Source organism: Podarcis melisellensis, assembly GCF_964234715.1.
Source record: "Podarcis melisellensis genome assembly, chromosome: 2".
Taxonomy (NCBI): domain Eukaryota; kingdom Metazoa; phylum Chordata; class Lepidosauria; order Squamata; family Lacertidae; genus Podarcis; species Podarcis melisellensis.
The window spans coordinates 123,238,356-123,262,736 of record NC_138529.1 but is presented as its reverse complement, the minus strand read 5'-3'; the positions used below and the strand labels follow the sequence as shown (position 1 = coordinate 123,262,736).

At 49.0% G+C, this 24,381-nt stretch overlaps 1 protein-coding gene across 1 annotated transcript in view; it reads left to right on the top strand.

Moving 5' to 3' along the window:
* Positions 1-24,313, top strand: part of COL11A2 (collagen type XI alpha 2 chain) — a 96,606-nt gene extending 72,293 nt beyond the window's left edge. The window contains exons 48-67 of the mRNA XM_081901297.1: positions 1,267-1,320; positions 1,441-1,494; positions 2,122-2,175; positions 4,634-4,741; positions 5,442-5,495; positions 5,591-5,644; positions 5,885-5,938; positions 6,094-6,147; positions 10,368-10,475; positions 11,806-11,859; positions 12,020-12,073; positions 12,866-12,973; positions 13,699-13,752; positions 14,522-14,557; positions 14,670-14,723; positions 16,291-16,558; positions 17,392-17,504; positions 17,764-17,832; positions 20,262-20,504; positions 22,285-24,313. Coding sequence (XP_081757423.1) covers positions 1,267-1,320; positions 1,441-1,494; positions 2,122-2,175; positions 4,634-4,741; positions 5,442-5,495; positions 5,591-5,644; positions 5,885-5,938; positions 6,094-6,147; positions 10,368-10,475; positions 11,806-11,859; positions 12,020-12,073; positions 12,866-12,973; positions 13,699-13,752; positions 14,522-14,557; positions 14,670-14,723; positions 16,291-16,558; positions 17,392-17,504; positions 17,764-17,832; positions 20,262-20,504; positions 22,285-22,431 — 1,794 coding nt within the window. The 3' untranslated portion in view covers positions 22,432-24,313. The remainder of the gene's footprint in view (positions 1-1,266; positions 1,321-1,440; positions 1,495-2,121; positions 2,176-4,633; positions 4,742-5,441; positions 5,496-5,590; positions 5,645-5,884; positions 5,939-6,093; positions 6,148-10,367; positions 10,476-11,805; positions 11,860-12,019; positions 12,074-12,865; positions 12,974-13,698; positions 13,753-14,521; positions 14,558-14,669; positions 14,724-16,290; positions 16,559-17,391; positions 17,505-17,763; positions 17,833-20,261; positions 20,505-22,284) is intronic.
* Positions 24,314-24,381: the final 68 nt, after the last annotated feature.

The following is a 24,381-nucleotide window of genomic DNA, read 5'->3' as shown; positions in this document are numbered from 1 at the left end:
CTTATTCTTCCGGTAAGTTTCACCATTTCTTCATAAGTTTTTGTATCCATTCTTTCTTTGCTGGGACGACGACTTCTTCTTTCAATTTCTGGGCAAGTAACACTCTTGCTGCTGTAGCTGCATACATACACAAGTTTCTCTACAATTTAGGTAGTTCTGTTCCTATACAGGCACCCCTAATGGTGGTATTTTGGGGTTCCTGTTTCAAGCTGCATTGCAGTTTTTCCATTGGGGTACTTGGTTGGCTCTTTGGCAACTAACCCAGCTGCCAAGCCCTTCTCATCTTCCTGTGGAACCTCCAGGCCCAGCAGCAGTCTATCTCGACTCCTAGGTTATTTGGAGCATTTGACCACTGTGGGGACAGGAAGGGAGCCTGATGTTTTCTGTTGGGCCTGATCCAGCTGATTTGGAGCTCTTCGGCTCTTTTTACATACATATCTGCCGGACGGCTGGTTTGCTGCCTTGACCAGGCGTGGCTGACTTGTGGCCTGCAGGCCAGAGTTGCCCATGGGAAGTGGTTTCCCAGCTGCTACAGCTTTACCCCCTGATCAGATTTTATTGGATTTTGGCTTATCTGCTGGCTGCCTGGCAACGCTCTGGGCACCTTCCAACTCTCCCTCTCCTTTAGAGCTAACAGTGTCTTCCCTGGGAAGGAGGGGGGCCGGGCTGTCCTTTCCAGACTCTGACAGCCAGCTCTCATCTGCAGAGTCGGCCCCTTGCTTGCTTAGCTCAACTTCTGAGGCCGACTCTTCTGCCGTGCTCAGGGGGGCCACGTTCCTGCAGGCCAGTGCTGCCCCATGGGAAGTGGCTTCCCAGCCACTACAGCTTTACCCCCTGATCAGATGCGGACATAAAAGATCCCTCTGCCTGCTCTTGACCAATGCCCATGGGCATCAGTCAGGGATGCTCCTGCCTTGTGGGGGTGGACTAGATGACCCTCGGGGTCCCTTTATCATGCTGTGGTTCTATGATCTTATTGTGAAGACCAGAAGGGTGAGATTGGGGACTAAGCCCTCTGCCTACTCTTTAAGAGGTGGAACTGTGTGTCGCCCCTTTGAGTTTGGGAGCCTAAGAATAAGGGGGGGCATCTTTTCTAAATATTATGGAAATGAAAGCAAAGGGGCTCTCTTGATCCCCTCCCTTTTCTGCCTGTCAAAAGCAGAGTGTTTGCTAAGAGCAGCACATTGGTCCTTGAGTCGGACCTGAGCATCAATGACCCACATAGTGGGGCTCGGGTGCTAATAATAAATACACTTCTCCATGCAGGGACCCCCAGGACCCCCCGGACCACGTGGCCCAGCTGGACCCTCTGGAGCAAATGTGAGTGTGTTTCTCCTTCCACAACCCCCCACAACCGCTACACCACCACCGCCCATTAACTGATATTCAGCATGGGCTTCTAGTCTAACAATTTGGGGTCTCTTTTTCCTTCCCACACAGGGTCCCCAAGGCCCGCCAGGGGGCGTAGGAAACCTTGGTCCCCCAGGACAGAAGGTAAGTGGCTGGGAGACGGGACCCCTGCGTCCTCTGGGGAGGTTAGTTGGGAGTGGGGCCTGGGAGCCAGTATCCCTGTGTGTTCTGAAAAGCGAATCTGGCTTCCCTGGAGCAAGAAGGGAACGAGGAGGAAGCAGCTGGAGGGAATGACTCCTGGTTTCGGTTGTCTCTATACTAATGCACAGAGCATGGGAAATGAACAAGATGAACATCCAACTTTACGATCCTATGATGCAATGAGTAGGGTCTCTGTGTGTGTTTGGGGATCTGGGGATGAGTTGGGTATTGATCTCCTCTTCCTGGTCCTTGGTTCTCTGGATGGCAGATGAGCTGTGAGTCTCTCAAACAGACTCTCCCCCCCCCACCTTAGGGATCTCCCCAGATATTCACGATCCCCTTCAAATCCCCCCAATTGCCCCCGCTGCCTAATGAAAGCTCTTCGCAGTGAGGGGCGTGTCCTGGAGAGAACCTCAGGGGCCAGGTTGAGAGGGCTGGAGGGCCTGAGATTCAGAATGAGTATAAACACACACACTGGCTTGGAGTAAATGGAGAATGGGGGATGGGAAGAGCTTTGGATAGGACCAGATCCACACCTACACTGCCCTCAATATCCTCCTGTCGTTTCAGGGTGAGGCAGGAGAGCCGGGAGGTCCTGGTGTCCCTGGAGAACCTGGTGGCAAGGTAAGAGACCCCTCTCCCTCCCTCCTTACCTGCCCCATCCACCACCTCTGCCACCACCATTGCGACACCTGGCCTGCCCAGCACCCCTGATGGGATTGATTGACAGGAGTGAAACCCGCGTCCCGGTGAGGGACAGGGGAGAAGATTTGGATTCTCTCCCCATTTGAAGGCAAACCACCTCACTTCCAACTGGAAGGGGGAGAAAATACCATCATTATTATTCAAATGGCAAAGCAAGCTCTGTGAGTTTGTGGAAATGGCAAAATTGAGGCCATTCAAATCAGAGAATAATTAAAGAGTAGAATGGAGTGAAGGAATACATGGAAAAATATGGTTCTGGAACTGGAATATTAATAGATAATGTGTAAAACGTGCAGGGGTAAGCAAGGAAATAATAAAAGAATCAATTGAATAATTATTAAACTACAGCAACACAACAAGATGGAAGAAGTTTTAAAAATATTGAGATCACACATGGGTGAAGGGGAGTGGGGAATTTATAAAAATGTCTAATATTTCTAATTGCGTTGGACCTATATATAGCAAAGGGGAGTCTCTAGCAGTTAGGTATATTTTAATCTAGTCAGCTATGTAATAGGCTTGTGCTACAAAACGAATATGGATTTTGAATTTGATGTTTGTAATTCCTTTTCGGTTTTGGAATAAAGTTTAAAAAAAGGTAAAAAAGTAAAAAATGAAATGTTGCGTTGCAACAAGGTGCCCCAACTAACACGTCTACATGAGGGGGCAAAGATCAGTGCAAAACAACAGACAAAAACAGGCAATATTGAACTAAATAAAAAAATTGTCCTGTAGCCCCTTAGAGACCAACTAGGTATATTCTGGGTATAAGCTTTCGTGTGCATGTACACTTCTTCAGATACCATCTTCTTCAGATACCAGCTGCGCATGCACACGAAAGCTTATACCCAGAACATACTTAGTTGGTCTCTAAGGGGCTACTTAGAGGGACGCGGGTGGCCCTGTGGGTTAAACCACAGAGCCTAGGGCTTGCTGATCAGAAGGTCAGCGGCTTGAATCCCTGCGACGGGGTGAGCTCCCATTGATTGGTCCCTGCTCCTGCCAACCTAGCGGTTTGAAAGCATGTCAAAGTGCAAGTAGATAAATAGGTACCACTCCAGCGGGAAGGTAAACGGCATTTCCGTGTGCTGCTCTGGTTTGCCAGAAGCGGCATAGTCATGCCGGCCACATGACCCGGAAGCTGTACGCCGGCTCCCTCGGCCAATAAAGCGAGACGAGCGCCACAACCCCAGAGTCATCCACGACTGGACCTAATGGTCAGGGGTCCCTTTACCTTTACGTTTAAGGGGCTACTGGACAATTTTTTTACTTATTTCAACTGCATCAGACCAACATGGCTACCTATCTGAATGGGCAATATTGTTATCAATTTGTTTAATTTGTGTCCTTCCCTTCCTTGCTTTGTGCCGGAGGAAGTCGCTTTGCCAAAATTTGTGGGTTAGGCACAAACGGCTTGCAAAAATGCCCGTGGGGGGAGAAATTTGTACTAAAATGCTGATGGGAAGGACTTTGAAAAAAAAAGATAAATGTGGGGAAACGTGGGGAAGCAGGTTAAAGATTGGAGAAACGGGAAAACCAGAACTTGTACATTTGCCAGGCCCTGATCCAGGTTCACCGTACAGAACTTTAATGTCTGACGTTTTCCTTCCTGGCCCCCAAAATCCTTCATGGCCCTCCATAGATGCTTCCTTCCCACAGATGCAAACGACCCACTGCCTAACCTCAGTGCGACCACCTTTTCTCTCTGCCCCTATTCAAGACCCAAATTTATTTATTTTTTTAAGAATATTTATTAAAGTTTTCAATAGTAGTACAATAAAAATCAAAAAGAAAAAAAGAAAATAAAAATAACAAAAATGCAAAAATAAAAATAATTAAAAGCACACAAAATTTCCATTACTTATTTCCATTAGCTTATTTCCCAGACCTCCTCATACCTCCCTTTTTTGTATTCCAATTCAAATTGTTAGTTCAGCAAATCCTTATCAATAAATTTTAACCTAATTCTAAACCTTATTTTCCATATTCTCTTAGGGCATTACAGCTGGAAACCACTTAGTTTCTATCCAACATCATTCTAACATTCATTAATTTTGCAATATTTCTGTAAATAATCTTTAAATTTCTTCCAATCTTCTTCCACCGACTCTTCTCCCTGGTCTCGGATTCTGCCGGTCATTTCTGCCAATTCCATGTAGTCCATCACCTTCATCTGCCATCAATACCCAAATTTAAGGGCTTGGTCACTGGACCAGGCAAAAAAAATCCTTCTGGTGTCTCCTGCACTGGCCAATCCAGCCCCCCCTCTGCCGTCCCCAGAGTCCCCCCTCCCTCCACACAGCCCCTGGCATTTGGGGGGTAGACTGCCCCTGGAGCTGGAAGCCATTTTGTCTCACCGCCATTCTTCTCCCTTCAGGGCCCACGGGGAGAAAGAGGAGAGAAAGGCGAGGCTGGAGCTGCTGGCGTGGCCGGGCCCCCTGGCGGGAAGGGCCCCCCCGGAGACGATGGCCCCAAAGGGAACCCTGTAAGTGGTACTGCAGAGAGAGAGTGGGGCGAGTCCTGCCTTGTCGGGGTTGGGCTAGATGACCCTCAGGGTCCCTTCCGACTCTACAATTCTGTGATTCTCTGTTTCTATCTCCTCTTGATTCCATTCCGTTCTTGGGGGGAAGTTCCTTAAAATCGGACAGGGGGCTGTCGTCGAATGGGATGGAAAAGGTAAAACGAAGCCATGTGTCTGTTGGGAAGGAACAGCTGGGCAACCGGGAGGGGGGCTTAATCTCTTTTTTTATTAAATCTATATTTATTTATTAATTTAAAATAAATACATTTATGAGGAAACAGACGTACATACAAGTAAACAAACATACGATCAAACAAACAAATAACATGAAAAATCAAACAAACCACCACCCTATAAGATACAAGAAGATTAATATAATTATCATCCTATATACTCCTGATACTGAACGCAATTATAAAACTTACAGAGAATAAATTTAAAACTGACTTCCAATTAATCTCACTGTACTTTATCTATCCATTACTTTATACGGCACAGTTACATATTTCTTATATCGTTTCTTTTTACCTCCCTACAAACTTATATTTATACAATACAGGGATTAGCCTAATTCCATAGGTTTCCAAAGATTCTTTAAAGATTTTCCCAATCCTTATAGACTTTTTCTTTTGGTTGGCCTAATCTCTGTCTCTCACTTTTTTAGGGTCCAGTCGGTTTCCCTGGAGATCCGGGACCCCCTGGTGAAATGGGACCTCGGGTGAGTCATGGGACCGCTTTCCCTAGGAGCCCCCACGGAAGGGCCAGGATCTGACCCGGGGGCTGACCGTGACTTTGTTCCTCTCTTGCCAACAGGGCCAAGACGGGGCCAAAGGCGACCAGGGAGAAGATGGAGAGCCGGGAGAGGCGGTAAGCGCTCTAGGTCTGGCCGGAAAGAGGTTCCGGGTCATCTTCTGCTGGGTTTGGTTCCAGACATGATGCCTCCTGCGAGTCCACCCTCCTCTTTCCCCAACGGCGAAGGGTCTCCATCACCTTCTTGGCTTCCCAAGACGTCTTTCTGCCAGAGTCGTCTTCCCCTTCTTTGTCTTCTTCCCAATTCCACTACTCCTCCCCGCCCAGCATGACCCCTTCTCTTTCTCCCCCTTCCAGGGCTCTCCAGGACCCACTGGTGAGAACGGACCTCCTGGCCCGCTTGGCAAGAGGGTGAGTGGAAAGGGAGGGGCCTGGTTGACCCACAAGCCCGTTCTCAAGAGGGTCCAGGCCCTTGGGCTTCGGGGGCCAGAGATTGGGGTGCCCCTGTGCCTGGGGGCCAGCTTGGCATCTCTCTGAGCCCAGTGCCTCCCCTCCTCTCTCCACAGGGTCCAGCCGGCACCCCAGGCCCCGAAGGACGCCAAGGGGAGAAAGGCGCCAAGGTGAGTTACCTGGTCGCCAGGTAAATGGAAGGGGAAGCCGGACAGGCAGGTGGCTTGGCTACCCTAAAGAAGAAACTATGGGATATCAGAGGGGTATCCAAGAGCCCATATAGATGACATGTTAAATTCCCTACCCTGGAGCTCAAGACCACCCCTCCATACATCATACATACATCACAGAAAGGGCGGTCTACAGCAGAAATCTGAGTGTGTTGTTTATTTCCTGTTGCTGTTTATTTCCTGTCTGGCAGGTTACCTGTTCATGCTTACTTGATTGGATTTCCTGGGGAGCCTGGCAAGTCTTTTGTAATGTCAAATACTCAGTTCCTGAGCCAGGTCACAGGCTCACCCTATTCAAACACAGATATACCCTTAAGACAGGATTTGTGAAGGAAAAAACAATGGGGAGGCTTTTCCATTTTCCTTTGACCTTGCAGAGAAAATATTTGCTCAGTTTGGGAACGAAAAATGGTTTCAGGTCGGTCTTCCTCTACTGATCTATGTACGTGCTTGGTCGGTACATTTATGAACATTTATTAATATATCTATGACCTTAAAATTATTATCACAGGGCAGATTTTTGTTTACAACAGTGTGTGTGTGTGTGTGTGTGTGTGTGTGTGTGTGTGTTGGGGGCTTATACCTTTTTGTTTTCCATGAGCTCCTTTAATATTTGAATTTATTTGCCCTGCACTCTAAGGTCGCAGGGCAGGGGTTAGAACAACTGAAATATATTTTTACTGCTCTTTCATTTTTAAAAAAATAGATTTAGTTTTGATTCCTGCATTGCATGACCCCTGGGGTTCCCCTCCAACTCTGCAGTTCCATGATTCTTAACCTCCCTCCCTCCAGGCTAATCCTGCTCCCAAAACCCCTTCAAGGACTTGAATTTCCCCAGCCCACTCCACATCCTGGTCGCTTCTGTTTGGCACTCTGCAGGGCAGCACAAACCCAGTGCACGTCTACTCAGGAGTAAGCCCCGGAGAGGCCCACGCAGAAGTAATTGCTAGGTGGCAGGATTATGGCCTGAGGCTGGTCCTCCGCTTCCTCCTGGCCCCAGAGGGATTTGTAGCTGGTTTAGGATGGATCTCCCAGCGGCAATTAAAAAACAGAAAACAAAACCCTGAGCTGTAATTTCAAAAGATTATGGGGCGATGGCTGCAAACCGCTTGGGGCTGCGAAAGGACAGAAATAAAATCCCCTGCCGAGATGAAGTTGGAGCCCTCCCTCGCTTAGGCCACCTTGATTATATATTTCATGGAAATGGAGGCTATAAATTCTCAAAACGGATAAACAGCAAAAGAGGGCTAGGAAACAGGGTGCTCTGTTTTTCTGAAACAGAACAATGAAGTTCTGGGATCTTTATCTAGCTCTTAGGACAGCAACTCGCACACCTGACGCCATTGCTAAACAGCTGTGGGAGACGGAGGTGTTTTGCTCTTCCCAGAAGGCACAACTCAAAAGCACGGGGTTGGGATAGATGACTCTTGGGATTCCCTTCCAGCCCTACAATTCCGGATCTTCCCTCTCAGGAAACAAAAATGTTTTTGTATATGTTGGAGGCTGCCCAGAGTGGCTGGGGTAAAATTATTATTATTATCATTGTCATCATCGTCATCTCAATGTGCAAGAGTTGCGTTTGTTTACAAATCTGACAATCTGACGAGTTCCTTCAGGGACTTTGGTGCAGTTTCTTAAAAAACAATTATCATTTTGTTTTACGAATTTGTGCACATTCAAAATCACAAATAATAAAAAATTACACAAGATTCTTCCAAATCTCTGGGCTTCCCTCCTCCCCTCCATGGGTTCTGTAATTAACCTTTCCAACTGCATATTGTAAATCACTCTAATTTGTCGGTTGTCCAAAGTCTATGTAACATTGCAAGAGTTATTTAAGACCTGCTATAGAGTCCAAATAAAAGGAACGGAGGTGGCGCTGTGGGTTAAACCACAGTGCCTAAGACTTGCCGATCAGAAGATTGGCGGTTCGAATCCCTGTGATGGAAGCTCGTTCCACCTTAAAAGGGAGCAGGCTTTGTGAGTCACAGTTCATTTAACATAAATGAAGTTTATGTTTTGTTATTGCTTTCGTTTCTCTCTCTGTGCCTGAACACGCAAGCAGGCAGTCATGTTTTTTCCTTTGTTCTGACCAACGCTGAATAAATTTCGCTGGGGGCCATGATGGGCTATATCTCCCTGGCAGTATCCCAACAGCTCCTGCCAACCTAGCAGTTCGAAAGCACATCAAAGTGTTCTGGCGGGAAGGTAAACGGCGTTTCCGTGCGCTGCTCTGGTTCTCCAGAAGCGGCTTAGTCCTGCTGGCCACATGACCCGGAAGCTGTACGCCGGCTCCCTCGGCCAGTAAAGCGAGATGGTCAGGGGTCCCTTTACCTTTACCTTTACAGAGTCCAGATGCTTACAGTGGTCTCTCAAATATAATATAAATTTCCCCCATTCTTTGGTGAAGTTTTGATCCTCCTAGTTTCTGATTTCCCCGGTCATTTTTGCCATCTCTGCATAGTCCAACAGCTTGGTTCGCCATTCCACGCTGGTGGGGACCGACTTGGGTGCAGCTTCAAGAGGCTGGGACAGACCCCTCTCCCACCATAATTTTGATTATTTTTAGATGAAACACAGCCTGGGGAGTTTGTGGCTTTGGACGGAGTGTGTGTGTGTGTGTGTGTGTGTGTGTGTGTGCCTAATTTTCTCCCTGCTGGCTTTCCCCCAGGCAAATCCCAACCCCACCCCACCCAAAATCCCCAGCTGGGAAAACACAGCCAGATGGGTGGAGTGTAAATAATAAATTATTATTATTATTTCATTGTTGGGGCTCCTGCAGAACTGGCAGCCCCCAAACTCCACCCAGCCCTTTATTCCCTTTCCCACTTACAATAAAGTAGGACACCTCGCCCATCCACATTTTAATTCAAGGCCTGTTGGGTGAGGTGGTTTTTCTGTTTTTTATCAGTAAAGGTTTTCATTTCCTTTTATACGTCGTATAAGAAAGGGTGAAAATCTAAAGATGGAAAATCTGAACTGTGAAATCGGGGTTGGACTAGATGACCCTCAGGGTCCCTTCCGATGGCACGATTCTATGATTCTTTGATATTGCTGTTTGTGGAATGTCTTATTTAGTTGTGAACTACTCTATTTATTTACTTATAGTTAATAATAATAATAATTGGTATGCCGCCCTTCCTCCACAGATCTAAAGGCTGTTTACAACATAAAAATGCAATACAAAAACCACATAATACAGAATAAATCCCGCTTGCTGGTTTTCCCGTTGGAGGATCTGTTTAGCCTCTGTAAGAATGGGCTGCCAGCCTGTGTAAATGAATGAAATTTATTATTACGGTCACAAACCAGTTCCGGTTCACTTACAATACAGTGGTACCTCGGAAGACGAAATAGTTTTTCATTTTTTGAGTTGCTTCGCAAGACGATTTTCCCTATGGGCTTGCTTCGCAAGACGAAACGTCTTGCAAGTTTGTTTCCTTTTTTGAACCTTTTTTGAATTTTTAAAAGAATTTGGTGATTTTTGAAGCTTTTCAAAAACTTATTTTGCAGCCATTTAGTAAGTTAAACTTTTTAAACTTTTGTGGGGGCTTTTGGATTTTGGGTTGGAATTCGTGCTTCGCAAGACGAAAAATTCGCAAGACGAAAAAAACTCGCAGAACAAATTAATTTCGTCTTGCAAGGTACCACTGTATCAGGAAAATCATAAAACACAACAGGAATACATTGAATTGCAATTGGGTATAACAGAGGCAATTCAGATATAGCGGCATTTAAAAATATATATTAAATCTTGATCATTAAAATATAACCTAAAATTGTCATTTAAAACCATAGTCATTTTGGTAGTACAGCTTGTTCCCTGAGTTTTATGGCAGTCGCACAGAATTTGGCCACCCTGAGCGTGATCTCAGGATCCTTGTCCTCTACCAGGAGTTTTAGACACTGGAGTTCGGACCCATTTGGAGATTTTTGTATAACAGGAGTGATAAATACCGAGTGTAGATCCCCGTAGAAACAGGAGCGTGGAATAGCAAGAAGAAAAACAACTGGGTTGTGCATCTGGGCAAATGCAAAAATATTCCATAATAAAAGTGAGGGGGTGGGGATTGGCCGCTTTGTGGACTTGTCGAGTCAGAAGGGACCCCGGGGGTCATTCAGCCCAACCCCCTGTGACCTTCTTCCCCTTCCCTCTCTAGGGAGAGCCAGGAGCGCTGGGAGCCCCAGGGAAGACGGGGCCCGTGGGCCCTCAGGGACCCCCGGGGAAGCCAGGGACGGACGGACTGAGGGGCCTCCCCGGATCAGTGGTAAGGAGACCGGCCCGGACGCCTGGGTTCTCTGGGAGGGGCCGGGTGCGCATGTGTGTGTCCACGGAAGTCGGGCTCAGTTGGGGGCCCCTCGTGTGGCACCAGGGGAGCCTCAAAGACCCCCAACAGTGGGGCAGGATTGGTGTCTTGTGGTCCTCCAACCAAGTCCTGTTGCAGGACCCTGGAGAGTTTCGGGGGGGCTATGGGGTGTCGGGGGAGGGGTGGTGCCTCTGGTGGGGACACGTCTTCTCCTTCTGTGGTGGTTTGTCCACCTTTGGCCCCCACCTTGCACTCCGGGGAGTTGTCAGCCTGGGGCAGGGGTCCCGATCCCGGGAAACGGTGAGGGGAGCTGAGGGGTCTCAGACCCTCGGAGTTACGGGCTTCGGCTGCGTGAGAAGACAGGCTCTGGCAGGACCAAGTCTTCAAGAAGACAGTGGAGGAAGGAAAACAACATGGCGGCAGGTTGCGAGGAGGTTTTTGAGGTTATCAGGAAAGCCGATCCGAGAACCATCTCGTTTTTGTTTTTAATAATGCTGTGTTGTTTTTAATATTCTGTTGGAAGCTGCCCAGAGTGGCTGGGGAAACCTAGCCAGATGGGCGGGGTATAAAGAATAAATTATTATTATTATTATTATTATTATTATTATTATTATTATTATTATTACGGAGGTGCCAAAATTATGGCTGAAGGTGGTCTCTGTAGAGACTGTTACTTAGTCTGCAGGGTATTTTTATGTTCAGTAGATAATCCATTGCTTGTTGGATCAATTCTAATTTTCCTGAAATAAAGCAAAGACCAGAATGGAAGGTGGTTGAAATCTCTGCGCTTCACATGGTTGCTTCTAAAGGCCAGAAATAAAGTCTGTTCAATCAGGATAAAAAAGAGAAGGCAGCACAGTGGACGCTCGGGTTGGTTGTGAACGTGATCCGTGTGGGATGCACATTTGCAACCCGCAGTGGCACATCTGTGCATGCGCGGGTTACGATTCAGCTCTTCTGTGCATGTGCAAAGAGCGATTTAGTGCTTTTGCACATGCGCGACCACCGAAACCTAGAAGTAACCCATTCCGGTTCCCTGCTGCAGTGGCCGTTGTGATTCTCCGGCAGTTGAACTTCACCCCTGAAGAAGATTGGTGGGGGGATGCATTGCAGCGGGGGGGGGGCTGGTGGGCGGGGCCAGAGCAAAAGTGGGTGGGGCACTGGGCGCTTTGAAGGGTGGGGCTGTGTGAGGCCACCGAGGGCCACCTAGAGAGGCTGAGAAGGCCTGCCTTTGGGCACTGAGTTTCCCACCCCGACTGAACGCTTTTGCCCCCCTCCCCGTCTCTTCCAGGGGGCACAGGGCAAGCCAGGAGCGACCGGCCAGGCTGGGCCCCCGGGGCCAGTGGTGAGTGTCTGGGGTCTTCTCCATGGCCACGGGGGTGGGCGGTGTGACAGCCTATGGGGAGAGAGCTAAGGGTCCCAACCGTTGGGCCTCTTGCAGGGGGTTGAGCTGGGTGACCTTTGGGTTCCTTTCTGACTCTACTATTCTACGGTTCTTCCTTCAGGGCCCCCCCGGCTTACCTGGGCTGAAAGGTGACTCTGGACCCAAAGGAGAGAAGGTAAGGCGAGGGTTCCCTCCTTGGATAGGGGGCAGTTGCTTCTCTGTTTGCACTTTGGTCTCTTAAGTGGTGAACGTCAAACTCAGCCAATAGAAAAGGGACTGTTGGTCAGGGAGACCTCTGGCTAGGAAGCTTCCCCTCGGTGTTCGATGGGCAAAAATGGACAAATACAGGCCCAGTTTAATCTGCAGGGAAATGTAGCTTGAGATGAGTGCTTTCCAGGTTTCTCTTGGGGGAGTGAAATTGACTAGACCACGAGTGGCTTGGGATCTGGATTGCAGGTCGGTTGCAAACTGGAAACGGATGAAGTCATAAATCGCTTGCAAGCCAGAAACTGACTACACCATAATACGATTGCAAGCTGGAAATTAACTAGACCATAAGTTGCTTGTGATGCGGAAATTGGCTGGACCGTAAGTCGCTTGGGATCCTCAAAAATGGACCAGGCTGCAGGTTGCATGCTATCTGGAAATGGAGTGACTTGGACTCTAAGTGACTTGGGATCTAGAGATTGACTAGACCCTCAGTGGCTTGGGATCTAGAAATTGACTAGACCGTAAGTGGCTTGGGATCTAAAGATTGACTAGACCCTCACTGACTTGGGATCTAGAGATTGACTAGACCGTAAGTGGCTTGGGATCTAGAGATTGACTAGACCGTAAGTGACTTGGGATCTAGAAATTGACTAGACCGTAAGTGACTTGGGATCTAGAAATTGACTAGACCCTCAGTGGTTTGTGAAGTGGTCCAGTCCATTCCCCCCCCTCCAGTAAGTGCCTCCTCTCCCCGCAGGGACACCCTGGTCTCATTGGTCTGATCGGACCCCCAGGAGAGCAAGGGGAGAAGGGAGACCGAGGCCTGCCTGGCCCACAAGGCACCGCGGGGCAGAAAGGAGAAACGGTGAGTGTTTGGGGGCAGAGATGTGGGGCGGGCAGGATCCAAATAAAACCAGAACAAAAAATGGAGGACCCTAATCCCTGAGCCATCAGGGGAACACCAACAGGAAACATAGGATGAAGGAGAATTTGTGGCCAGGCCTCCATTCTGGGGACGTTGTCTGCCTGCCTGTCAAGGATTCTTTCGCTGGGATTTCTGCTCTGCGGGGGGTTGGACTAGATGACCCCTGGAGTTCCCTTCCAACTCTAGGATTACACAGAGAAACAACCCTCCATCCTATGAGATATCGACATCCACTTGAGTCTTCCTCGGAACACACTTTTGCACCACCGCTTGTTTCTTTTCGCTGTTTAATTTGATTTATTTTTTAAATTCTGTATCCTTAGGGTGAGTGAAGGGTGGGCAGTGGATAAACGAACAGGGATAAAAATGCAGATAATTTGTCGTTGTTACCTGTCTGCGGGTTTTTGTTGCCTTTAAAGGTTTCTCAACGAATAAACAAGACCAAAATCTTCCAGTGAAGCCGATTCCGGTCGCCGCAAAGAGGGAGAGAAGCGAAAGGCGGGGGAGGGGACATTGAGGGGTGGGGGGAGAAGCTGGGTGGGAGTCTTCTGTGCCTATAGCATGGGGGGAAGGTTTCAGGGACCAGCAGGGGGCCAGCTAGGACTCCTGGGTCCTCTGACTGACTTTGCCTGACTGACCCTTTCTCCCTCTGTTTCCCTCCACAGGGAATCCCTGGTCCGACCGGCCCCCTGGGACCCGCAGGACCCCCTGGTCTCCCCGTAAGTGAGCCCCCCCTTTGCCCTCCCCACACCCCCTCCTGTGTGGCACCTTCTAACACCTTTTTTAAAAAAAATCATGCTTTTCAGATTTATACAATTTTTCAACCATTCTGACGTTTCAAAACTTGACTTCCTTCCCCCTCTTTCTGCGGCTCCTTAAATTTATTTCTAATACCTTCTGCATATCCAAATTAACCGAATTTGCTCGTTTATTCATCGAATTTAAATATATAACCCTTATAAAACCTCAGGTTTTATAATCCTGCCAATGGTTTTATCTGTAAATATTCAATAAACCATTTCCACTCTTTTATTAAAAAGTTTTGTTGTATCGGTTTCTTATTTTTGTGGTAAGTTCCGCCACTTCCGCATATTCTGTAAGTTTTTGTATCCGTTCTTCCTTTGCTGGGACCTCTTTCCATTTTGTGGGCAAGTAACATATCTAATTGATTTTTGACTTTTATTGTTAATCATGTTTTTATATTGCATTTTATGCTGCTTTTATAATTAAGTATTTTAAAGTGTTTTAAATTTGTTGTTAGCCGCCCTGAACCTGGTTTTTGAACCAGGAAGGGCGGGGTATGAATAAAAAAAATTATTATTATTGTTATTATTGCCACAGTAGTCGTGTACATGAATAAGTTTCTATACGGTTTGGGTAGTTCTGGCCCTATAATTCCCAAAAGGAAAGCTTCTGGTAATTTTTACAAAGGTTATTTTGAATATCCTTTTTGTTTCATTATATATCATTTCCTCCTCGCTTCCCCAGGGTCCAGGCGGCCCCCCAGGTCCTAAAGGAGCCACGGTAAGAGCCTCCCCACACATTGAGCCCCCCACCCGCTTGGGGGGAGAGATGGGGCGAGGACCTGCCCCTCTTTCCCTCGCGTGCCACTGACATCGCCAACTTCCTTTTCTAGGGTCAAGCGGGACCCAAAGGTCAGCGCGGAGTCCCTGGTCCCCCTGGACGGCCGGTAAGAAAACCCCACACATTCCCTTCTTCCTCCCCACACCCCAAGGTCTGATTGTTGCTGTTCCTCCAGCTGGGAAGGCGAAACCCTCCTGACTTGAATGGCCTGGGAAACTGTGTTGTTGTTGTTCTTAAAAAAATTATATTCATGGTAAATATTCAGTCAATAGCGCTCGAGACTCTTAATCCCAGGGCTGTGAGTTCGAGCCCCGCATTGGGCAAAAGATGGGTTGGACTAGATGACCCTGGGGGTCCCTTCCAAACCTGTGTTTCTGTGGTAATAATAAGAGCAGTGGAGCTGTTGGATTGGGTTCTGGTAACTGGGATTTCCCCACCCAGCCACCCGCACGGCTGCCCTCTGCCTTCTTCAGGGCAGCCGAAAGGAAGCCTCTCTCCAGAATTAAACTGTGGAACTCCTTGCCACCAGGGAAGTTTTTAATGTGTGACATTTTAATGTATTTTTAATCTTTGTTGGAAGCTGCCCAGAGTGGCTGGGGAAACCCAGCCAGATGGGGGGGTACAAATAGTAAATTATTATTATTACTGAGTGTGGGAAGGTTCAGGGATGCAGGAGAGGATATATTGTTCAATTATAGCCTTTCCAACTTTTGTTAACAAGGTCACAATTTTATGCAGAGTAACATTCCCCTTTTTTAAACTCGCAGCGGATGCATTTGCTCAGGCTCACTAAAGCCTCTATAATAACTGTTCTGGTAAAGGTAAAGGGACCCCTGACCATTAGGTCCAGTTGTGGCCGACTCTGTGGTTGCAGCACTCATCTCGCTTTACTGGCCGAGGAAGCCGGCGTACAGCTTCTGGGTGATTTCGAACTGCTAGGTTGGCAGGAACAGGGACCGAGCAACGGGAGCTCACCCCATTGAGGGGATTTGAACCGCCGACCTTCTCATTGGCAAGCCCAAGGCTCTGTGGTTTAACCCATAGCGCCACCCATGCTGCCAGAAAATACTGTTCTGGTATTTCCCCCTTATTCCCTCATAAAAGATAAGACATGACGCAGTCTTCTATAAAAGTATAAAAAGGTTTACTCACACAACATTCTGTTCACAATCAGATCCCAGAAGGCAGACTTAACTTAGTTTCCAGGTGTATGTTATTTTTCTATCTCATAAGGAGACAGTCCCTTTGTCCTCTCTTAGCTGGAGGCCAAGAGAGCATCTTTGGCTAAGCAGATGTTGCTTCTTCGATGCATTTAGTGAAAGAGAGAGATGGCTGCCCTGCCCTGTGCTTTTGTCGTTACCTGCACAGGTGAGGCCACGCCCACCTCTAGTCCCATGCAGAGGAAGTCTGTCCCAGCCCAGAAGGAAACAGGAAGTTTACCTGCTGGCTGGACAAACATTCCTCCCCATGTGTAAACATGTTCACTCTAGGAATGTTGTACTCGACTGCTCTTGTGTTTCCCACACTGAGAGGACTGGACAAGTTCACGGCCATGCTCTTGACTCGGAGGGGAACGTGGCTGGAAACCGCAGGAGGGGAGGGGGCTCTCGAGTTCGAATTCTGACGGGTGGGTGGGTTCTGTGGTTCTCACGTTCTCCCGCCCTCCTGGCCAGGGACCCCCCGGAGAGGTGATCCAGCCGCTGCCCATCCAGAGGCCCAAGAAGAACAAGCGTTCAGTGGACGGCAGCCAGCTGGTGGCCGAGGAGCAGTCACCGTCGGACGGGGCAGGCCAGGCGCCCTCGGAGGGCATGGAGGAGATCTACGGTTCCCTCAACTCCCTGCGGCAGGAGATTGAGCAGATGAGGAAGCCCCTGGGCACCCAGGAAAGCCCCGGCCGAACCTGCCAGGACCTGCTGCTCTGCCACCCGGACCTTCCTGATGGTGGGTTGGGGGCTCAGGGTCTCCTGGAAGACAGGAGTAATAATAGTAGTAATTTTATTCTTTACACCCCGCCATCTGGCTGGGTCAGGGTGGTGGTTGTCCAGCCGCACTTGAGTTCTTCTGCAACTCCCATGCGCTCCCAACAAGCGCAAAGGATCTTGGGAGTTGTAGTCCAATGTCTGCAGGTGGGCAAGGCCATTGCAAGGAGTCACAGAAGCCGCTGGGTGAGGCTTCCCGGCCCATCCTGCCCGAGCCACCAAAGCAGCAGGTGGGAGGTGCGATTCCTGCCTCGCAAGGAGGCAGGACAAAGAGCCTTGGGTAACTCGCGTAAGTGAGCCCAGCTGCATCCTTTGGGATGAAAGCAGCACAGGATTCCGAGCCTGCTTTTTTGATGCAAGGCGAGCGGCAAAGATAGAAAAGGGGAATTCCTGGAGGCAAAGATGATGAGAAAACCCCAGCAGGGATTTAAAATCTCAAAACGTGCAGCGGTTCAGTGTGGAAATACAGGCCCTTCCAAGTTCCTTTCAAAGTTCCCCTCTTCCCTAAGCGTAGAGAGAGTAACCGAAAAATTGGATTACTTACAAACTCTCCAAAGGTCAGGTTCATGTGCTTTTCCGTGCAGCCTTCAGAAAAAGTTGTGCAGCTGTGAGGAATCCTTTGCTTTAAGGGAACCTTCGGAGCCAGAAGTAGTCTATCTCCGTTCCTTTTTCTTTGGCCACTGTCAGAATTAGATGGGGGGCCCCTACGGCCTCACCCCACTGCTGCTGCTGCTGCAAGGTTTTCTGATGTTCCTTTCTCTTTTTCTTCCCACCCCGCAAAATAATCATATCCAGGCGAATACTGGATCGACCCCAACCAGGGCTGCTCACGAGATTCCTTCAAGGTCTACTGTAATTTCACGGCCGGCGGAGAGACCTGCGTCTTCCCCAGCCAGGAGATTCGAGAGGTAAGAGAAATGGGATTAGATCTGCCGGGGGGGGGCGGGCGGATGGACTCAATGACCTCTGGGGGTCCCTTTCCATTCTGCGATTCTTTGAATCTCTGCCCTCCAGATGTTGATTTGATTGATGCGCAATTGGACCGACTGCGATGTTCACGTGACAGAAACCCTCTTCCGAAATGATGGCTGCTGCCGTTCTTATTCTTATTCTTTACAAATGAAGGTTGCTTTCCAGTATATTTCCCTCTCTCTCTCCTTTTCCCAGGTGAAAATGTCGACGTGGGAAAAAGAGAAACCTCAAACCTGGTTCAGCCAATTCCAGAAAGGCAGGAAGGTGAGGGAATTGGGATCCAGGGGGTTATTTACATGCTGTATAGTGACCCCCTCAGTGCCTCTGGGGCTCTGCAGACCAAGAGGAATAATGATGATAATAATAATAATAATAATAATAATAATAATAATAATAATAATAATAATAATAATACAGTGGTACCTCGGGATGCGAACGGGATCCGTTTTGGAGCCCCGTTCGCACCCAGAAGCAAACATAACTAACGCCGACACATCTGCGCACGCACGTCTTGCTTTTCACCGCTTCTGTGCATGTCATCATTTTGAGTGTCTGCGCATGCACAAGCGCGAAACCGGAAGTAATGCGCTCCGTTACTTCTGGGTTGCCGCGGAGCGCAACTCGAACACGCTCAACATGAGGTATGACTGTAATAAGAGGTATGACTGTAATTATAATAATAATAATAAGATAACAAGAAAGGATTTAGTTACACTACTTCTAGATTTCAAAAGGAAGTCATAGAAGGGAAAGTGAAGTTGCTGAAGGGTGCGTATAGTATTCTGCTAGAATGGGAAACAAAAGATGAGGAGGTGAAATAATGATAAAATGGGCACAAGATATAGGTCATAACATATTATTTGAAGATTGGGAAAAATTGTGGAAAACAAATTTAAAATTTACAGATTGCTGTCTTTTGAAAGGAAATTATATGAAAATGATGCATAGATGGTATATAACACCAGTACAGAGGTAGGCTAGGCTGAGAGACGAGGGACTCGCTGAGGGACTCGCTTCTGTGGCGCTGGAAATCGCATCTGCGCAGACACAGGCACCGGAAATCGCGGGCATGCGCGCTCACGCATGCGCATGATTCGGCCCACGGCGGGATCTCTGCTGGAGTGAACCAGCCCAGGCGAGGAAAACCTTGCTGACCCGTGTCCCAGCCTGTCTGCAACATCCCCACCAGCTCTCCTCCAAACCTCCGCCCAGCAGAGACTGGGAAAAATAACAAGAAACCTCTGGTTACCTGAAACATGTTCAATAAACACAGAAGACGTAACCGGCTGCACGTTTGAAAAAATAATATATGCTAGTCATTGTATTGAATTCTAGGTTTCAACAGAAGCAGCTCATAAAGTTCAACGGAAAAAGTAGAAGATCCAGTGGATCCGTTCATTCTCTAATCAGTTTATGCATAAGGTCCTTATATGTGAAAGTGTCTATTCCACAGGAAAGGTTGTTGCAGAATCCTTTCACAGAGTCTAAGACGAGGATTTCCGGAATATTAGCCTTGTTTCGCCGTCCTGGGCTTCATCAGTAGTAGTAGACTGAAAGGATTCTGTGGAACTGCAACAACCTTTTGTGTGGAATAGACGCTTTCACATATTTCACATACCTTATGCATAAACTGATTAGAGAACGAACTGATCCACTGGGTCTTCTTCTTTTTGCGTTGAACTTGATGAGCTGCTTTTGTTGAAATCTACAATTCAATACAATGAATAGCATACATTGTTTTTTCAAACGTACAGCCAGTTACGTCTTGTGTGTTTATTGAATACAGCAGAGATGGGGCACAAAAGGGCAGCCCCAGGCAGAGTATGTTGCAGCAGTCTAGCCCTGACCCCTTTTTGTTGGGATTCTGCCGGGGAGACGGGGGCATCAGGCAGACCCCCCGCTGGCTCCAGCCACCGGCCGGCAGCCAGGCGACCACCTTGGAACAGCGTCAATCAGCGACACAAGCCTCAGATACGTTTAGAGACCCGTGCACACTCTATCAGCAGAGTGAATAAATCTTCTCACAGCAGCAGAGGAGGACAGAGATATGTGTAAGCATAATGTACAGCATTTTATTCAGCATAGTTCAGGAACAAAGGAAAACATGTCTGCTTCCCTTCCTCTCCAGCAAAACAGCAAAAGCAATATACAAACGGAAGTTCCCAGCAAACTGTGCTGGAACTGTAAACAGGCATGTGATACCCAACACTCATGCCTGTTCCCTTTTAAGGTGGACCGGAACTACCGTATTTTTTTCGCTCTATAGGACGCACTTTCCCCCCTCCAAAAATGAAGGGGAAATGTGTGTGCGTCCTATGGAGCGAATGCAGGCTTTCGCTGAAGCCTGGAGAGCGAGAGGGGTCAGTGCGCACCTACCCCTCTCGCTCTCCAGGCTTCAGGAAACTATCCACAAGCCTTTGGAGCGCGGCAGGAGTTCCCACTGGGCTCCCAAGGCTTGCGGATAGCTGCCTGTTCTGGGGCCTGGGGTCGGGGGAAACTCGGGCTTCCCCATCCCCAGCCCCGCAAGCTCCGGGAGCGGCGGCGAGGTTGCGCGCAAACTTGCCGCTGCTCCTGGACCGGGCGGGGTGTTTCTTTATTCCCCCCACCAAAAAAACTGGGTGCACCCTATGGTCCGGTGCACCCTATGGAGCGAAAAATACTGTATATCCTAAGACTTTTCTCCCCCTTGCCAGTTCTCCTACTCGGACGCCGATGGCAACCCCCTGGGCATCGTGCAGCTCACCTTCCTGCGCCTCCTGAGCGTCTCGGCCCGGCAGAACTTCACCTACCACTGCCAGCGTTCGGCCGCCTGGCACAGCCGCGGGGAGCCGGCCCCCGGGGGCTACCAGCGTGCCCTCCGCTTCCAGGGCGCCAACGAGGACGAGCTGAGCTACGACAGCAGCCCCTACGTCAAGGCCCTGCGGGACGGCTGTGCGGTGAGTCCTCCCAGCAGGGGTGGCGTCGTGCGGGAGCCGGGTTCCCTGGGCGGGGGGCACCCGGGGGCAACGCTGTGAGGACAGGAGGCCGGGTCAGACGGGCCCTTCGGGCAGCTGAGCCGGGGGGGGCTCTTTGTACGCCCCAATGGAGCCTCCAGGGACAGAAGCAGTCTACCCAGATTCATTGGGGGCATTTGAGAAGGGGATGCTGGTCTAGGTGGGCCATTGGCCTGATCCAGTAGTCCTTATGACAGAGTGGGCTGGTCACTTTACGGGAGTTTGAGGGGAATTTGAAGCTTTCACAGAGCCGAATTGATGCCCAGCCTTTACTGAGTATCATTCTTGCGGGGAGGCTATCTGACAGCAGGGATCTCCAAACCACGGAAAGTCCAGCTCCTTCTTTTTTTAAAGAGTCATTTGTCATGGATGCTGTAGTAGAAATTCTGGTCATGGCACGGGGTTGGGCTGGATGACCCCCGGGACCCATCCAACTCTGTGATTCTAAAGCAGGTTTTGGGGTGGTTGGTTTTTTTGTGTTTTTTCCAATTCTATTTCTATGCTGCTTTTTCTTCAAATAAATCCCTAAGCAGCTTACAAGCAAAAGACAAAAATGACATAATGGAACGTCACGGATACAGCATAAATCGTATAGAATACTTAACAAATCATCAGTAAAGCAATCACAAACAAAACAATGACCTCTCTGCTGGATCAGCGGTTCCCCAACTTTTCCTGGGGGGCCCTGCCCCCCTGGTTCAATTAACTTACACTCCACCCAAAACAACATACCGTATTTTTTGCTCCATAAGACGCACCTGACCATAAGACGCACCTAGTTTTTAGAAGGGGAATGCAAGAAAAAAATTATTTTTAAAGGGAGCGTTGAGCAGAGCCTGTGTGCATCCCAGGCTTTGCTCAGTGCTCCCTTTCACGAGCCGTGTGGAGCGTGTGTGCGGTGCTTGCAGACTTTTCCCCAGGAGGGAGAAGCCCCCCAGAGCCACACACGTTCTCCACGCGGCTTGTGAAAGGGAGTGCGGCTCTTGGGGGCTTTTCCAGGAGGTGGGGGAAGGGACTGAGGGGCTGCCTTCTGTCCCTTCCCCCACCTCCCACAAAAAGGCAGCAAGACTGACATGGCCAGTCAGTCCCTTCTCCCTCCTTGGGGAAAAGCCCGCAAGAGCCGTGTGGAGTGTGTGTACGGCTCTTGGGGGCTTTTCCCGCCTGCATTTGCTCCATAAGACGCACACATATTTCCCCTTACTTTTTAGGAGGGGAAAAGTGCGTCTTATGGAGTGAAAAATATGGTAATTCAGAAAAGCAGTTTGCATGACCCTCTAAGATAATAATGCAACAAAATTCAAAGCAGTAGCGATAAATTGTACATTTGTTCAAAACTCAATTAAAACTACGGTACTTAGTTTAACTATGTAAAGGAAATGGATGGATTTGATCTTGGTCAAAGACTTTGCCATTAGAAAAAGGAGGGTCCCCCCCCCTTCAAATATATACGAAGTAGAAGTAGACAATAAGACTGTAGGTTTCATTTCGTCCCCCAAAATATAATTTTATGTTACAGTTTACCATTGTTTATATTTTGAATTGCATATATACGGGGCACCAAAACCTTTTAGGCGCGTAGGGCCTCTAAAGGTCTTCGTTTCGCAGCATTGTTTCTGAACGCCAGAGGAAAAGTTCTTCTCGCGCTTGGATCCCACTTGCGGGTTTCCCACCACGTTGGCCAGGTTTGCCCTCACATTCTCACGCCGTCTCCTCTCCCTCGCAGACACGGAAAGGATCGGACAAGACCGTCCTGGAGGTCTACACCCCCCAGGTGGAGCAGCTGCCTTTGACGGACGTTCGCGTGGCGGACTTTGGGGAGCCCGGCCAGAGGTTCGGGTTCGAGGTGGGGCCGGTCTGCTTCCGAGGCTAAGGCGGCGGGAACACCCTGCGCACTTCACTGAGCCCACCCCCCGACCCCGTTTGCCCTTGGTCTCCGGAGGAACCCCCCACCCCACAAGCAGTGACGGAACAGGATCCGGCCTCTCTCCACGCCCCCCCTCAAGACACAGCGGATCCGCCGCCAACCAACGGGAGACCGAGGAGCATCGGGGGTCCGGGGCACCAATGCAGACCAAAGAGAAGTGGACCGTTTGGGACAAGCCAGATTATATTTTTTCGCCATTCCTCCTCCCCACCTCTCCTCCATGAGTAGCGGGTGACAAAGCGAAGCCCCCTCCGCAAACACACAGGGACCCCTCCCCACTGTAGCTCTTTTCCGCTGAACCCACTACTCTAACCCCACCCCATGCCTGATCTCGCGGCTGTCTGTCTCCCCTCCTCAAAAAAGCACTAAAGCACCCCTTTCCCTATTCCTTCAGGGGTCCTTCGAGAGGAAGCGATTGGGGTGGGTGGGTATAATCAACAATAATCTGCAGAATTTTCCAGTTGTAACTCCCCAGTCCCAAATCCAGTTGTTGCATTTCCCCCGTGACCCTTGCCCACCCCAGAACAGGGACCCTTTGCCCCCACCCTTAATGGCCACTCCCACTCCCTGCTGGCCCTTGCACCCATTTTAAGGCCTCACCCACCACCCCTGTCCAGCTGCCCAGCAGGTGCAAAAGGGAAGCCACAAGCCTTTTCCGGGCTCTCTAGGGCAATCCCTTCACCCCCTAACAGGCATCACCAATTAAGCCCCACATTTACAGAAGGAAATGGGGGGGAGGGACAGATACTACAGGAACCTGCCTGTGAGCTGGAAAGAGGCAGCTGGAGTGAACAACTTTGCTTGTCTCTATCCTAATGCACAGAGCACGGGAATCAAGCAAGATGAACTCAAGCTCCCATTACAAGGTGGCAAATGCGATTGAATAGGCACTGATGAAATCAGAAGGGCTAAATGACACTCAGTGGGGGCAAACTTGGTACAAAAGCCCCCACCCACTTCAGAGACCAAGAGCAAAGAAGGGTCCTCTGACTTCCCAATGGAGTCTCCCCCAAACCCTGGCTATCTCCACCCTAGCCACCTCAATAATTGCCCCAAACATATCTTAATTTTTTTTTTAATGGTTCTAAAACTAGACACTGCCCCTGGGAGGTTCCCCCCTTTTGCACAAATTATAGTGTCCCACCAGGAATTTAGCCCCCTCCCCTCCCCCTTCTAAACTTTCAAGCCCCTCCCCCATGTTCTGCGTGCTTCTAAGAAGCGTTTTCTGCCTCCCCAACTTCCCTTCGCCCCCAGAGCAGCTCCAAAGACCAGAAAGGAAAACTGTGTGTTTTGTTTTTTGTTTTTTTTATAAAGAGAAAAAATTAAATAAATTAATTATATTATTTAAAGGAGTGGATATAAGAAAAAGAGACTATTTTCATCTCCTGCTGCCTTTTTATTTTTACGGAAGATGGAAAAAGGCGAGTTTCACACCCAGTTTTTGGTGCTTGGGAAGTTTTTAAAAATAAATTTATTTTCTCTCGGCCGCCTGCAAAGTTTTTTTTTCACCCCTTCTCTCTTGAAAGGGGTCCCCCCCCTCCACACAAAAGCTCCTCCTTGGCTTTTTTGTTTTCTTAAAAAGCAAGTGAGGGGCTGCCCCCTGGTGCTGGAAGCAGGCGACCCAACCGTGTAATGTTTTGTAATTAATTGTGGAAATTGTATGGCGCCTAATAGATCATCTATAATTTTGCTGCTTTCTTTGGCTCCATTATTATTTCCTCGCCTTTGCCCGTCCGTTGGAGTTTCGCTTTCGTACCCCCCAGTGTGCAAATAAGAGGGTCAACTAAAGCCTTCTGCAGGGGGTTCGAGGGAGGCGTCCCCCCCAGGGGTCTCTGTGGGGCGGGGGGCCTTGATTCCTAACGCTCCACAACAACCATCCTCTGGATCCCGCGAACC